This window comes from Pteropus vampyrus, unplaced genomic scaffold (assembly GCF_000151845.1).
Source record: "Pteropus vampyrus isolate Shadow unplaced genomic scaffold, Pvam_2.0 Scaffold461, whole genome shotgun sequence".
In the NCBI taxonomy this organism is placed as follows: Eukaryota; Metazoa; Chordata; class Mammalia; order Chiroptera; family Pteropodidae; genus Pteropus; species Pteropus vampyrus.
This window is the reverse complement of record NW_011889242.1, coordinates 1,546,115-1,561,935: the sequence shown is the minus strand read 5'-3', so window position 1 is coordinate 1,561,935 and position 15,821 is coordinate 1,546,115. Positions and strand designations below refer to the sequence as shown.

Sequence of the window (15,821 nt, the reverse complement as noted above, 5' to 3'; positions counted from 1 at the left end):
AGATTTATAGATTAAATACATAAAAACATTATTTTGCATAAAAACATAAAATGAAGGCGGTATGAAAGTCAACTGCAATTGAAAAAATAAATAAAATTTAAGAAAGAAATTAAGATACCAAATAGACAGAAAACAATTAGGCCATTAAGGACTGGAAAAAAAAATGAAGGCAACTCTCAGAAAAACACTGGTAACATATACAACAAAGAACTGAGGAAATAGCAACTAAAATAAGACGTTCTAGTTAAATCTGATGAATGGAAAGTGCAGAGTGCAGGTGCAGGAGAGGCCCCTAACCCAGTTTCAGTTGTCAGAGCAGTCAGGCCTGGGGGAAGAGAAGGAGTTAGAAGATGCTGGGTGGGGAGGAGTGTCCTAGGCAGTGGGCAAGCTTGTGAGGAAGGCCAGAGAAAGTTTGTTATTCCAAATAAAGTTTAGTTTACTGGAGGAAGGTGTTAAAGCAGGTAAGGGAAAGGTCTTGATTGAGTTAAGGATTTGGAGCTAACATTTTGAATGTCATCCTGAGGGGAACTGAAGGAGTTTTAGCAGAGGAGAGAAAAGAACAAGTTTGGGCTTTGCTGCAATCTAGAGACAAGTTGGAGAGGTGTGAGACCCAGAAGCCAAGGGGCAGTCAGGAGGTGAGGTCTAGGAGGTGAGGTCTAGGTGGCTGTGACCCCAGCGGCAGCACCGGGGATGGATCCAAGGCTATTTATAATGTCAAGTTGAGGGTTAAACCACATGGGGCTGAGAGAGAGAAATGTCAAGAGTGCAATTCAAGAAGGAAAAACTAGGAGGAAGAATGGTGAGGGTCTTGGTCTTCAGGGCAATGTTCAAGTCTTCTGACTCTAGAAAGCAAAGACAAGGAAAGAGGACTGACATTTTTCAAGTGCATTTCACCATGGGACTGGTGCTTGATAGCTTTGTGACATTGTAAATTCTCCTCACAAACCTGTGGGTCAATTGCATATTGCCCAGCATGCTTCATTATTGACAGTAAGAGCAAGAATCATGATGATGATGGTAATATACTGCAATAAATTCCAATTTCACCCTCAAAGCACACTCAATATTTTCTCTGACTTTGAGAGGCCCTTGGCTGTAAATGGGAAGAATCTAAAAATATATCCCACCTGGTAGGATAAATAGCTTTTTGAAATTTGGACCTGACATTTTATGTAAAAATAGACAAAAAGTAGAATGAAGCTGAAAAGGAAACATGAATTGTAACCCACTCCACTGAGAATTTTAATTGGCTCTTACTCCTGTGTTCTGTGCACAGCCACATCTGTCTGGGTAGAGTTGTAAAGCAGTGTTTGGCTTTGTCGCCAGCTCTTTGTTTCATTGATGACATATGTGTGGGTTTTCTTCTTCTGGAACACAATGCTGTTTTGATTTTCAGTGTTTCTTGGACCAGCATCGAATCTGTCACCTTGGAAATGAAGTACTGAGCACAGAAGTTGTCCTAGCAACTCTTCATTACAAGATGCTAACTGGCACTTTCAGTTTCCAATAGACCAGATAATTTTACCTTAGCTCTTTCAAAAAAATTTACTCATCGCTAAGTCATATACAGAATAAAATTGTTTAAGTTATTTGGTAAATCAAAGAACTAATTCAAAGCTTTTTATTGGCAATTGTTTTGCAAAAATAAAACCAAAATAATCTGAGAACATTTGCCTGCATCACTGGAAAATCGTCATCGTCATCATCATCATCATCATGTCTTTAACAGCGTCCCCACATGCTTTGCTCTAATGTGGGTCCAGCAGATGGCTTTGTGGTCCTGGGCTTGCACCCCAGCTCTGTCCTTTACTACTGACAGAGACATGGCAGTTCCCTGATCTAGTACAGGAGGAGTCCTCATCCTAGATTCGGAGCAAAGCATTTAATATCATCCAAGTATTTCATCTAAAACTTAGAGCAACCTAGCGAGGCGGATATTCATCCCATCATTTAGCTGACAAAGAACGTTAGGTGCACAGAGTTTGGGGGTGCTGGTGCAGACATGGCATTTTGTTGCTTTCAATGTAGTAGCATTAGACGCAACTTTTTTTATCGATAGAAAAACTTATTTTTTTGCTTTTAAAAATGAATTTTATTGAAATCTAATTCACATACCATACAATTCACCAATTTTAAGTGTCCAGTTGAATGGGTTTTTTTTTTTTTACTTTACTTTTATTTTATTGTTAGTTTCAGGTATACAGTACATTGGTTAGACATTTATATAGTTTATGGCATGATCTCTCTGATAGAAAAGCTTATTTTAATTAAAAAGTTTTAAAGAACAGTTATGGCAAAAACTGTATATATTCATTGTGTAGAAAAATTAGAAAGTGCAAAAAAGTGAAAAAAAAAACCCAATAGTTATAACAGATGAATCACTGGTGTTAGTTGGCCATAGCTTTTTCACTACATGCATATCCTTTGTTCTGTGTTTTTGTTTTACCAAAATGAAGTCAAACTGTACCGTTTTACATCCTTGTTTTTATTCAACAATCTATTGGGGGCATTGTTCCATGCCAACAAATATATATCTATTACACCATTTCAATTGAAATTTAAATTGAAAAAAACAATCTTTTATTTTCTGAAAGTTTAGGTTGAAAAATGTGAGGTGTAACCTAAACATATTTGTAGTAATATGTAGTAAGTAACATATTTTCATGGGTTTATGAATGATCTATTGTCACACCGCTTTGCCACGTAATGTTCTGGCCCTGCCTTCATTTTATTCTTTGGAGATAAGAGATGGTTCAGCTTGAAAGCAGACGTGTAGGCTTCAGCACTTGGCAGTTTGTACAGTGTGCCATCTGTAAGGCCATTGCGTCTGTGTTCAGTTATCCATTTGGGCAATGTGTGCATGGCTGTTGCTTTTCATCACACATGTCTAGTCACACCTGTCTTTGGCCAATCTGACAGCAAGCTCTGGGATGCTTATTGGAAGAACCTATTTTGTTGCAAAAAAGTGAAGTTGGTAAATTCAGTCAGGGTGGAACAATAAATATATAAAAACCAGTTTCTCGTTTTCAACATGTGGGATTACTTATAAATACAGGATGTTGCTAGGTAGAACTCTACCTGTAGTACTTTAATATCTAATAGAACTGTACACAGTTCTATGTTCCGCTTTTTTCATGTAATGTATGTTATGAACATATGTCCTTGTAATGTCCATTTGGGAATGAATTTTTTTTTAATCTTTTATTTTTTTATTTTTATTTTTCCCCCTCCCCCCTCCCCCGGTCTCCTCTGGTAACCACTAGTCCATTGCCATGTCCATGAGTCTCTGTTTGTCTTGTTCATTTGTTACTGTTAGGTTTATATCCCACATATAAGTGATATCATGTGATTTTTCAACCTTTTCTGTCTGGCTTATTTCACTTAATATTATTATTTCAAGGTCCATCCATGTTGTCACAAATAGCAGTATTTCATCTCTTCTTATGGCTGAGTAATATTCCATTGTATATATGTACCACAGCTTCTTTAGTCAGTCATCTATCATAGGACACTTTGGTTGCTTTCATGTCCTGGCCATGTGAATAATGCTGCTATGAACATCGGTATGCAGATATCTTTTCGGATATGAGTTTTCAAGTCTTTGGGGTAAATATTGGGGGTGAATTTTAATGGTTGCACTAGTATTCAAAAATATGAATTACTACATTTTATTTAACTATTCCTTCCATTATTGGGCAGTTTACTTGGGATTTCAAGAGTATATATTTTTCTATGTATTTGCTGTCACTTAGAGCAGTAACATTAAAAAAAACTTTGCTAATTGTTATGTGAAAATGGTATTCTATTTTAATTTTATATTTTATTGTTTGAGAATAGTTTTCTTATGTATGCTAACTACCTCTCTTAAAACCTTGTTCACTTTATTCATATTCTTAGCAAACACTTCTTTAAAAAATGACAAAGTTATACTCATCCTGTGCCTAAATTGCCAAGAATTCAAATTTGGTAGAATTTGAACTTAATTATGTTTTACAATATGAACAAACATTTAATTTTGAGCCTTGGCCATTATTTTAATTTTTATATAATTTTAGTCTTTCGAGTATTCAATAAATGATCACTTCATATGTGTGTTGTGCTAGAAACTAGTATTTTCAAAAAGGAATAAAGACCTACAGAGTTTAGTGGGGAAGAAAGCCATATAACAAGAACTGCAATTCAATGTGTATATCTCTACGTATATTGATAAGCCTTCTAGATTCATCTCAAGAGAACTGAGGTAGGTAATACCTTGAGTCTCCCTTTTGTTATAAAATATTATCTAGAAAGGACTCTCATTAGTTGGTTATGCTCGATTTTCATTCTAAGAGGTATTAAGGAGGGCATTTTCAAAGGAGGTGTGATCAGGTGGTTTTATTCCCTCTCAAACAGTTTATTCATTAACTGCGCCCTCCTCCCCATTTGCTTCCTGACAGTGGCTGGGCAGCCATGATTCTGATTGCCCCAAGTCCCCCTGAGAGTATCCCTTATGACCTCATAGCCACATAAAGTTGACATCATAAAGAGAATACCCATGGTACCACCATGTGACCATCATGTTATAAAAACTAAGACCACAGACTGAAGGTGTGGAGTATGACTTTGTCTTTCCCTAAATCTGCATTCACACAAGCCAGATTTGAACAGATTTGAACGGCTACCACACTGAAGTGCACCATGGCCACGCAAGGCATGAGATCCAAATCCACAAAAGAGGGAAGTGGAGCGTTGAACAATGGGTTTTCTTTTAGTACGTTGAGTCAGGAGTCAAGCTGATCTTGGCGAAATATGATGACGTTGCTAAATATTTTGTGGTGTTGATTTGTAATTGAGCCATAAGTGGGCAGACTTGGAGAGTTATTTGTAGACTTCTAATGGGAGATTTTTTTTCTCTCAGGGATGATAAAAATATAAGTCTTTCCTTTTGTTGACATTGATTTTCTTTTCCTCTGAAAGTTTATGTGATATGCAGCTCTATTTTGAAAGAACTTTTTTTTTTTTCATTTCTGCAAGCTTCATTCCATTTTCAAAGTCCAGTCGACTCACCTTTTAACCCACTGTTCTGGTTCCTTCTCTTTGACAAAGGTTATTAGAAGCCACATGCTGAATTCATGTGTCTGAAAGTTGCGAAATTTGACTATGGATCCTGTTAACTTCATTTCTTCCTTTTCAGTTTTCTGAATCTTTGCCAGTTTCCTTGTTTGTTTTGGTCTTGATGTTTTAATTACAAGATTAATACATGTAGTTTCAATTTCAGTGTTTGTTCTTTCCAAGATAGATTTTATTATTTAAAATATTTTTCTTTTCCCCATCTATCTCCTCTTATGGCACTTCCGTTTATTTTTGTACTTTTATATGACTGTTGCATCTTTGAACAACCTAATCATAATTAAAATAAAGCCATTGTTAGATGGCTCATAAGTTAATTTCTTGTCAAATGAACTGACGTTCTGATCACTGATTTGCTTGGCTGTCATTTTTGGCTTTTTCGGGAGGGAAATGTTTTGGAATTTTAGTATGCTGGCCCATTTTAACAAGCTTTTTATAATCTGTTTTATTTTCTCTTCTCTCCTGTTTTTCAGTTGCCTAAATCCGCCCCCTTGAACCTCCCTCATTGAGATTTAGGACTCTTGTTTCTTGGTGACACTACAGTATCATAGATTGAGAGGGTGGCTTGGTGTAGTTCTTGGTTGCAAGGCTGCATCAGTACCCTCTGTCACTAGACCAGGCAATCTTTCAAGGGTAAGGGACCCTCATGCCAGTGCTGGCTTTGGGCACTGAGCCTGACTTGGGCCCTTGTCTTTCAGAAACTCACAGCCCCACTTGCTTTCCAGAAGCTGAGCTCCCACTTCTCAGTTGCCTTTGGGCACAGAGTGGGCAAGCCCACAGGTTCATCCCCACTCACTTCCTCACAGTTCTGTTCAATTTTTTGTCTCTGGAAATCTATTTATCAACCATGCGTCTTTCTTTTTACTTCTTTCTTTTCTTCTATGCATTTTTTTCTTCAACAACAACAACAACAACAAACAATTTTTTTGTATGATTTTGGAGGCAAGGGGGAACATTAAAGCTTGAACTATATCATCTTGATTGAAAGTAAAAATTTACTTCTTAAAAGCAATTCTCACATTTCTAAGGTACACCTTGTGGTTAGAATCAGGTACAATTTTGAAACGATATTATAGCTTAGAATTCTCTTGTTAGACTTTTGTTGTTGTTGTTTAAATATTAAAATATGGAATATGCCTTTTTGTGAACATATATTCATTTATCAACAAATATTTGTTAAGGACACACTATGTGCCAGGCACTGCTCTAGGTGATAGGAATACAGTAGTGAATAAAACAAAAGTTCTTGCTCTGATGGGGCTTACACTGTACGGAAGAAATAAGTAATAGGCAAACAGGTAAATGTGTAACATTACAGGTACTGTTAAAATGGCATGGAATCAGAGGCATCCCAACCTGAAAGTAAGCACCAGGTGCAGACAGGAAGAACTCAGAAAGAAGCCCTTTCTTCCTGCTACTCTGCTGTTCTTAGAGAGTGTGCTTTCCTTGATCGCTAAGCCTACTTGACTTGACGTGCATGTATTAGAACCTCTTATAAACCATTAAGGAAAATGATCAAAAGATGTTAACTCTCATCAGATATTCTCAAGAGAAAATCAAATGTAAAATAAATATATGAAAAAGATGTTTTAACCTAACAGGTAATTTACAATGTAGCAACCATGAGATGCTATTTCTTATTGCTCACTCTCATCAATTTGATGGGGGCTTATGAAGATAATACTCAGTTCTAACTAACTACAGTTTCCTGAAACAGTTTTCTGTGTGTGTGTGTGTGTGTGTGTGTGTGTGTGTGTGTGTGGTGATTTTTAAAATATATAGTTTTTGGAAGGAAAAGGTTAGTAATGATACCTGATTCATATATTTTCCTTAATGATTTCCTATATTTTTCTAAATTTTTATAATTATAATATGTTGGTTTTATAGTCAGAAAAACATACTGCATAGTTATGTAGATCCATTTTTGAAGGTACACGTTAGCCTATCAAATGACACTTTGCTTTGGTATTAATGTGTAGGTGTTCCCTCTGGCACACGTGTGCAGCGACACAAACAAGATGACATTAATTAACCCCCAAGGAGTCAAGCTCAATATCTACAAGCAAAAAGTGGAACAGGCAATTAAGTCCTACGAAAAGTGAGTATGACTCTTGGCTGCTCTTTACAGAGCACTCGTAGTCCCACTTACTCTCTAGCCAATAGAACAGCACCAAGTCTTTTTTAATATTGGTAGTCAAAGGATCGATCTAATTATAATCATGTGTTCTTATCTATCCCTTTTAGTGTATACTCTACTGGATATAGTATAATATATATCATATGTATCCAAATACATCTCCATCTCTATATCTACATCTGTATCATGGAATTTTTTCTTTTGGCCTGTTTTCTCTCGTTTTAACTTAAATTTTTTTCAGGTGGAGCAACTGTTTAAAACTTGTCTATAAGGAATATCAAATTCAGCAGCAGCAAACACAGGTGCTTCCTGTATGTCAGGCACTGCGTTAAATTCATCACCTGAATGTGTTCGACAGAGTTTTAAAGAAACCGTCTTCCTTTCCAAATTCTGTAGAAATCTCATGTTTCCACAATATTAGTAAATTCCTTTAGCAGAGTGAGTTTGGTCATTTCAGTACTTAATGTTCTGTAAACCAACTTGTAGAACTGCACGATAATGAAATAATAGAGATCATAGAAGTGTGTGCTATTATGTAAACTGTTTTTATATCAAGATCAAAAAGACAATTATGTTGACAACGGTAAAAATTACACTCTTAATGGTCCCTGTGTTAGTGCTAAGATAGGGGCCTTTTTCACAAGGGCAGATGACTTGGTCTCACCCTGTCCTAGCTCTCTAATCACCGCCCCCCGCCATTCTGCCTCCAGCACTTAATTAATCCTTGGTGCACAGCACTTAATTAAATTTGGAGGGTCCCCGGCTCAAGGCAGGCTTAGTCTTAATTCTGGAAGCTGTGCCATAGGGTTTCCATAGGGTTTCATTGACCACTGCCTGGGTGGGAAAAATGAAATAAAGTACACGAAAGTTAACCAGGTCTGTTGTCATTGTGTAGTGTATGTAGTGTGTGTCCAGAAGAAGACTGACTCCTGCCCCACAGGGTGCACAGCCCAGCTCAAAGGCAGGCCTTGCCCACCGTGCTCATCACAGGCCTCTCTGCATCTCCTTTACCTGAGCCTTTTCTGTTGCCCTCACCTAGGAAGGGAAGCCGTTTGCGTGAGCTCCTTCAGCTGCGTCCAGGGCTCCTCAGGACTCCTCTGTGTCCTTGTCTGCCCTTTGTTTCTCTGGCAGCAGGATGAACTGTGTCAAGGCTCACCCTTCCCTGGGGGCCTGAGACCTGGCTCTGCAGTCAGCCCCTCTCCCTGCCCAGGCTTGCCTTTCCTTGCCTCCAAGCCTTGCTTCACCTCCTTCTGTCCCCTAGCTGGCCTCTTCCAATGTGCCAATGGCCCTCTTCAGAGAGGCCTTTCCCAGTGACTGTCCACCACCCACCCTGTGTGCGGCCCTCAAGGCACTCATGGCTTCCGCGCAGACCTCACTATCCCCTGCAAGGATGTCAGATGCCAAGGACAGGGGCTCGGGCAGCCTTCTTTCCTCCTTTGTCTCCTCTGTCTAGCAGATGCCACTATATATATTTGACTATTGGAATTTAATTTGAATTTGATCTAATTCAAGTTTAGTCATTAAAATTCTTCAAAGTCAGTTATTCAAAGTGTAATATAATCATATCATTCATATTATAATTTAATTCACTTGAATCATTAAAATATTTGACTTTTATAATTACCTGGCCTGTGGAAGGCTGGTACAGGGCCACAACCTGGGGGCATTGAGGCCAGACAATTCTGGGTTTCATTTTTCTCTGTGACATCTACTTGGCAAGTAATGTGACAATTGTGCACTTCCTATTCCTTTACAAAATCTATGTCACAGAGTGGTTGTAAGGGTTAGGTAAATTATATACAGAGAGCAGCTGATATTAATTGCCTCCCCTTTCCTTCCCTGGGTCTGCTAATCCTAAAATAACCATAAATAAATGGAGCATCATAGTCACATAGCTCTTCCCCAGGGTTCCCAGGACACACGGACCCCCTCCCTCCCAGGCAGAAGAGAGACCTTCTTCCTTATTACCAAAACCAAAATACATAGTAAGTGATTTGTCCTGATTCTTCTTTCCAATGAGTGAGTCTGGAAAAGCCTTTTTGAAATACCCTTAGGAAAATATATTGTATTTTAGTATTAATAATAACATTAATTTTAATATTTAATATTGTTGATTAAATTAGTATTATTTGGTATTAGCAATTTAATGCTTATAGTAAATGAATTATTTATTTGATATTGTTATTTACTAATATTAATAATCACATTAATATAATATAGAACAATACTTCCTGATCTTTTGCATTCGATAGTATTTAAGAATTTCGTTGGTATGAGGGTCAATTCCCTTTTCCATTTTGTTCCACCTTCTTAAAGATATACATAATATGAAAAATAATTAGTGAAACCTGGCTTACCCCAACTCTACCCCCAGTGTAATGTGTCTAAGGAATTCCCACCACACGGAAGCCAGACGTAATCATAAATCCATACAGTTGGAGACGACAAGGCAAATGCAAAGCTCACAGCCCTTCAGCCACAAAAGTGACATAAACTAGCTCTTTTGGTCGCATTTAGTGCCCGTATGTGGGAGTACTTCTGTTTCAGTATTTTAAGGATGAAGGCAGCAAGTTTTGGCTTTGCATGTCCGAGCGCAAGCTTTGAATGAGGATTGCCAGGCCTGGCTGAATTCTGGGGCAGTTTTTCTTCAGCTTACTTTGATTGTGACTCTAAGGTCAAGGTTGCAGGCCTTAGATCCACAGGAAAAGCATCAATTCCAAGTTGGCTCTGGGACCGTGCTTAGTAACCTCTACTTACAGTCTCCAAAATGCTTGGGCTGCTGCCTGAACTTCTGAGGTGTCATTAGTAACAAGTTGCTTTGCGAATAAGTCAGTTCTGGGTACAAGTGTAGTTGTGACCCAGAGTTATCCAAAGCTAGTGAATGCCACCCCTCAATCACATCTCCTAAAATAAAGAGGAAATCTGTGGGCAGTCACATACCTGAGTTGAAGGGCTGGGCCACCACAGAGAGAACCTTGTGTGCAGCGCTGTCTGACATCCCCTAGGGACCATCTCAGAAAAGTCTAGCTCTGGGCCCAGGCAGTCTGCCTCTAGGGCCTATGCTCATCCCACCACGCCAAACCCCTGTTCCGTCATCCTGCCAAGCTTGTGACAGGCGATCAGGGCAGGGCGGCACCTGCCAAAGTACATTTCCAGAGCCCTGTGCACTGGTGCTGGGGCCAGTGGTCGGGAGAATGCCTCCTGGAGAGTGACAGTATTCTCCCAACTCACTTTATTGAAGCAGTTTTTGTCATGGGACACCAGCTCACAAGCCCGGGAGCCGTGTTCCATGCCCCATGCTCCAGGACCTGATTTGGGTAACGATGTAGTATCACTGATCTGGGCTGGAACCTCAGAAGGCAGCATCACTAATCAGGAACCAGAGGAGGAGCCTGACTTCTAGAAACCACTACTCTAATCTCCTCCCTTTCCCCTGGGTTGGCAGCATCTCTCAGACTAGTCCAGCCATGAGCTTCAGTCTCAGCATCGCCAAGCAGCTGTGGTGGGTGAGCAAGGCACTTCATTAGTCACCCCTCTAAGGGGCCCCATTTGGAAAACAAGATCAGGCTGGTTGGTCTTGAAACTGTGTCACAATCTTCTTAACGTGACCCTATTAACCTCTTTTGCTCTGGAAATCTAGGCAGAAGAATGTCTACAGAAGGCAAGCTAAGGGCACACTTATTGTTTTCTTCAGGAAGAAAAATGGCAGGTATCTAGAAATACCTTCATTTGGATAGGAGATCAGCTTGTTTGCTCCTTTTCTCAGACTGGGTTTTACCTGATTGAGAGAGAGCTGTGTCCTCTTCTAACATTTAACACAACTGCCACAAAGCCACAAGGCTTCTACACTGATGCTGAGGCTGAGGGACAGAACGCTTATATCGAACCTCTTTAAGCAAATGGTGGTGACACGGGCTCTCCCTGCAGTGCCCTTCAGGGCCTGGGGTCACCTTTTGCTATGAAATGAAGTATTGGTACTAAGCAATTATTGTTGATTTTTTTAAACAGGCGCTTGAATAAAATCGTTTGGCGCGCATTATCTCAAGAGGAAAAAGAAAAGTAAGTCAGTTTTTCCTCACTTTCTTTTTTTGGTGACAATCACATAACCTACAAGTAACTTTTTTAAAAGTGAACAATTTAGTAGTATTTAAATTATTCAAAATGTTGTTCAAACTACCACCTCCCTCTAGTTTCGAAACTTTTTTTTTATCACCTCAGAAAAACACTTTATATCCATTAAGTAATCTTTTCCCCTTCCCCCCACGCTCTCTGGTCTGCTTCCTATGAATCTGCCTATTCTGCACATAACATATGAGAAGAACCATATAACAAATGACCTTTCATGTCTGGCTTCTTTTACTTTACGTATAAACGTAATGTTTTCAAGTTTCCTCCAAATTGTGGTGTACGTTGTTGTTCATTCCTTTTTATGCCTGAGTAATGATCCTTGTGTGTATGTGTGGACGTTTGGGTTGTTCCCACTTTGGGGCTATTACGAACAATGCTGCAATATACACTCACATAGAAGGTTCTGTGGGGACATATGTTTTCACTTCTCTTAAGTACATACCTAGAAGTAGTTTCACTGGATCACAGGGTAATTCTGTGTTTAACTTTTTGAGGAACCACCAAACTGTTTGCCACAGCAACTGTACCATTTTACATTCCCACCAGCAATGTATGAAGACTTCTTCGCATCCTTGCCAATGCTATTTCTTCTTCTTCTTCCTCTTATTCTACTACTACTACTATTTTTTCTCCTCCTCCCCCTCCTCCACCTCCTCCTCCTCCTCCTCTTCCTCCTTTTCTTCCTCCTCCTCCTCCTTTTATCTTCTTTTTTTTTTTAAAATAAAGCCATCCTAGTGGGTGTGAAGTGATATCACATTGTGGTTTTCATTTGCATTTCCTTAATGAATTTCAGGTGCTTGTTGGCCATGAGTATATCTTCTTCAGAGAAATATGTATACAAGTCTTTTGCTTATTTTTAAATTGAGGTTTTTTTTTTTTTTTGTAGTTGAGCCATAAGAGTTCTGGATATTCACCCTTTATCAGAGAGATGATTTGTCAATATTTTCTTCTGTTCTATACATTACCTTTTCACATTCTTGATAATTTCCCTTTTTTGCCCAGAAGTTTTTAATTTTTAGGAAGTCAGTTCATCATTTTTTTCTTTTGTTGCTCATGCTTTTGGTATCAAATCTAAGAAATCAATCCATTGGCAAATACAAGGTCATGAGGGCTTACCCCTGTTTCCTTCTAATAGTTTTCTGGTTTTTAGCTCTTACATTTAGGTCATTGATCAATTCTGAGTCAATTTTTACATATAGAGTGAGGTTATCACTATCTGCAAATAGTTTTCTTCTCCTTTCCAATTTATATGCCTTTTGTTTCTTTCTCTTGCCTGGCTAGATCTGGCTAGGACTTCTAGCATAATGTTGAAAATAGCAGTGGTGAAAAGGGGCATGGTATCTTGTTCCTGATTACAGAGAGAAAACTTTTAGTCTTTCACCATCAAGTAGGGTGTTAGTTGTGGATTTCTCATAAATGCCCTTTATTGTGCTAAGGAAATTCCCTTGTATTCCTAGTTTGCTGATTTTTTTATCTTGAAAAGTTGTTCGTTGAATTTTGTCAAATGCTTTTTTTGTATCTATTGAGATGATGGTGTGAGTTTTTTGTTTTTTGGTTTTTTTCCTTTGTTCAATTAATGTACTGTAATGTATTAAATCCATTGATCTTCTTAGGTTGAACCACCTTGCATTTCTGGGATAAATCCCCCTTGGTCATGGCATGTAATACTTTTAATGTTCTATTGGATTTGGTTTGCTACTGTTATGTTGAGGCTACTTACCTCTATATTCAAAAGGGAAAATGGTCTTGTAGTTTTCTTTTCTTTAGTGCCTTTGTCTGGTGTTGGCATTAAGATAATGCTGGCCATCTTCTGTTCCTTTGTTCCTGTTACTTTCCCTGTTTCTCTGTATGCCTTAGCATATTTAGTTGAGTTTTGAGCATTTGAAAAAACAGACACTCCTGCCAGTCCTCATAGACTGGCTTCTTACAGGAGAAGACCTTGACCCACCATCCAGGCTAGAGATTCAGGGACCCCTCAACGCTTTTCTGGAGATATGTCTTCTCTAGGCTAGTGTGTGTGCTTTCCCAAAGAGGTTTGCCTTGTTTCTTCTCAGGAGCCTGTCCTCTCTTGCTCCCCTGGTGTCTGTCTTTGGTACTGCAGACTTTGGTGCTATAACAAGCCATGGAACTCACCTTTGTTCTCAGCTACCCCTAACCTGGCATCCAAAGTATAGAGGTGTTCTCTTAGTACTCTGAGTCAGGTGCGACAGAAACCAGTCTCTCTGGCAGCCCCCCGCCCCCACCAAAGCCAGAATGTTGGGTGCATGTTCCCTTTTCTCTTTCCTCCCAGGATTTAGTTTTCTGCCAAATGCACTACAGCAGGCCTGGGAACGAGAGGGGCTGCACCAGGCAAAATGTGACAAGCTTTTCTACTTCAGTGCCTACTCTCCTTGGCTTCTTGAAGTGCTGCAAGCTTTTATCTGGTTTTTGGAATTCTCAAAAAGGTGATTTGGTCCGTAAATTGTTGTTAAGTCTGTATCTCTGTGGGAAAATGAGAGCCATTCCACTATTTTGCTGACATCACTCCAACTTAGATTTGTAATGAGAATTTTTTTCTGTCTGGAGACAAGTTTGTTCGTGGGTTGAGTCTTGTGGTTGTGCTGAGTTTATACTGTTCTCTTCCAATACCCTACATCTGAAGGAAGTGACACTTTCAGCAATAACAGAACGATAATTTTGAAATGCCTGCTCTTTCTCCCTACCCCACCCTCCTTTCTCTCTCTGTCCAAGAGTGTCTGACTCTGTAGTAGCTAGGACTGGAAATAGAATCTAGGACCTGGGCTGTCATACCACCCTGGAGCCCCATGGCCTGTTCATCATCTTGTAGAAAGTTCAGCTTCTGTTCTTTATGTACCCAAACAATGCCACCAGAAAGTTTAGGTTTAAAAGGAGAGGAGATCAAAATAACAAAAATAAGGTAGTGGAAGAATGACTGCAGTGAGGCAAATAAATATTTGGGCTTTGTTTTGTTTTGCCTTCCTTGATTTTGTTTTCCAGAGTCACCGCTAGGGATAGTTGTATGAAATTTCTTTGAAGCTCAGGTTTGGTTCTGCCAAAGGTTAGACTTAAGGAGAAAGGAATGGGTTCCAGATATGCCAGAAGAAGTTGTTGAAAAAATGTCATGTGTATCAAACGTCTTTAAAATCAGATAATTAAATTAGGTAATAGAAGTGTCTATCATAATTTACAGAGATGGTTATTTTTAACCTATGAAAGCCACTAAAGTCCCCAGACACCCGAAGGTGTGGCTGTGATTCTGTCAGCTGATATCTGACATCTGCTTTGACAGATGTTTCCCTGGGGAGGGTTTACCGAGAAACCATCTTTCCATATTTTTTCTATTATGGTCACTTTCTTTGTTTTTTGTTTCAATTTTTTTTTTAGGCTAGATGCAAACAAACCAATGCGGTACTTGGAAAACAAGGCAGCTTTAAACAAGGCATTAGAACGGTTGAATTGGCCCATTTCACTGAAAGAGCTGTCGATGCTGGAGAATGAAATCCTAGCTGGGAAAATGTACGTACAGCAGGCCATGGAACTCCAGGAGGCTGCCAAGAAGGAGAATTATATGAGCAGGGCACTAGGAGAGGTGAGTACCGTGGAGGTGTCTGTGTTTCCTCCCTCCCTCCTGTTCCAAGTCCGTGCCATCCCTGGTCCAGCCTGCCCCTCTCTCCCCTACCCCCACTACTCTGAGTTATAAGAGTTAGCACCAACCTAGTTAGGATCCAAGAACTTCTTTCAACAGAAAGGAAATGCCATTTGATTTTACTCTGGCCTTATTTTTTAAACAATACATCTTTTAACTGTAAAATAAAACCAAATGGAAGTATAATGTCATGATTAAAAGCCTAGACTTTGATATAAGCCAGACCAAGGTCCATTCTCAAATCTGCCACCTAATCCTTGCGTGATCTTAGCCAGTTACTCTGTCTCTCTAAACCTTAGGGTTTTTACCTATAAAATAGTATTGATAGTATTTGCCTCAAGGGTTGTTATGAAAATAAAATGAACATTTAAAGAACTTAGTATCGAAAACCTCCTATAAATGTTAGCAATTATTAATAAAACAAACCTTATACAAAGAAAAAATAATTTATTATATGATTGCCTTATTATTTATTACCATTTTAGATCATTTACTTCAAGGTTTATTTTCCTCATATATATTTTATACATAGATGCAGTCAGCGTGTCCATAATCATTTCATATTCTGCTTTTTAATTTAGCATTATTTCGTATACTTTCTCTGTGTTTTTACCAAATCATGAAGTTGATATTTTTTATGGTTACATAACATTCCAAGGTGTGTATATATCCTGATTTATTTAACTCTTAACTGAATATTGGATGTTTGGATTATTTTCCAATTTTCTGCTCTTTCACATTATGTTTTAATGACTTCTGTGGTGTATATAGTTTAACTATTTTGTTAGGATAAATTCTTAG

General features: G+C 38.8%; 1 protein-coding gene across 8 annotated transcripts in view; it reads left to right on the top strand.

Moving 5' to 3' along the window:
- The window catches only part of VWA3B (von Willebrand factor A domain containing 3B), a 137,040-nt gene that overhangs the window by 96,349 nt on the left and 24,870 nt on the right, over nt 1-15,821 (top strand). For 7 of the 8 annotated variants that reach the window (XM_023524304.1, XM_023524306.1, XM_011381973.2 and 4 more), the window contains 3 exons: nt 7,089-7,207; nt 11,255-11,305; nt 14,759-14,963. In XM_023524304.1, coding sequence (XP_023380072.1) covers nt 7,089-7,207; nt 11,255-11,305; nt 14,759-14,963 — 375 coding nt within the window. The remainder of the gene's footprint in view (nt 1-7,088; nt 7,208-11,254; nt 11,306-14,758; nt 14,964-15,821) is intronic. The other variant, XM_011381972.2, reaches the window with a different exon arrangement.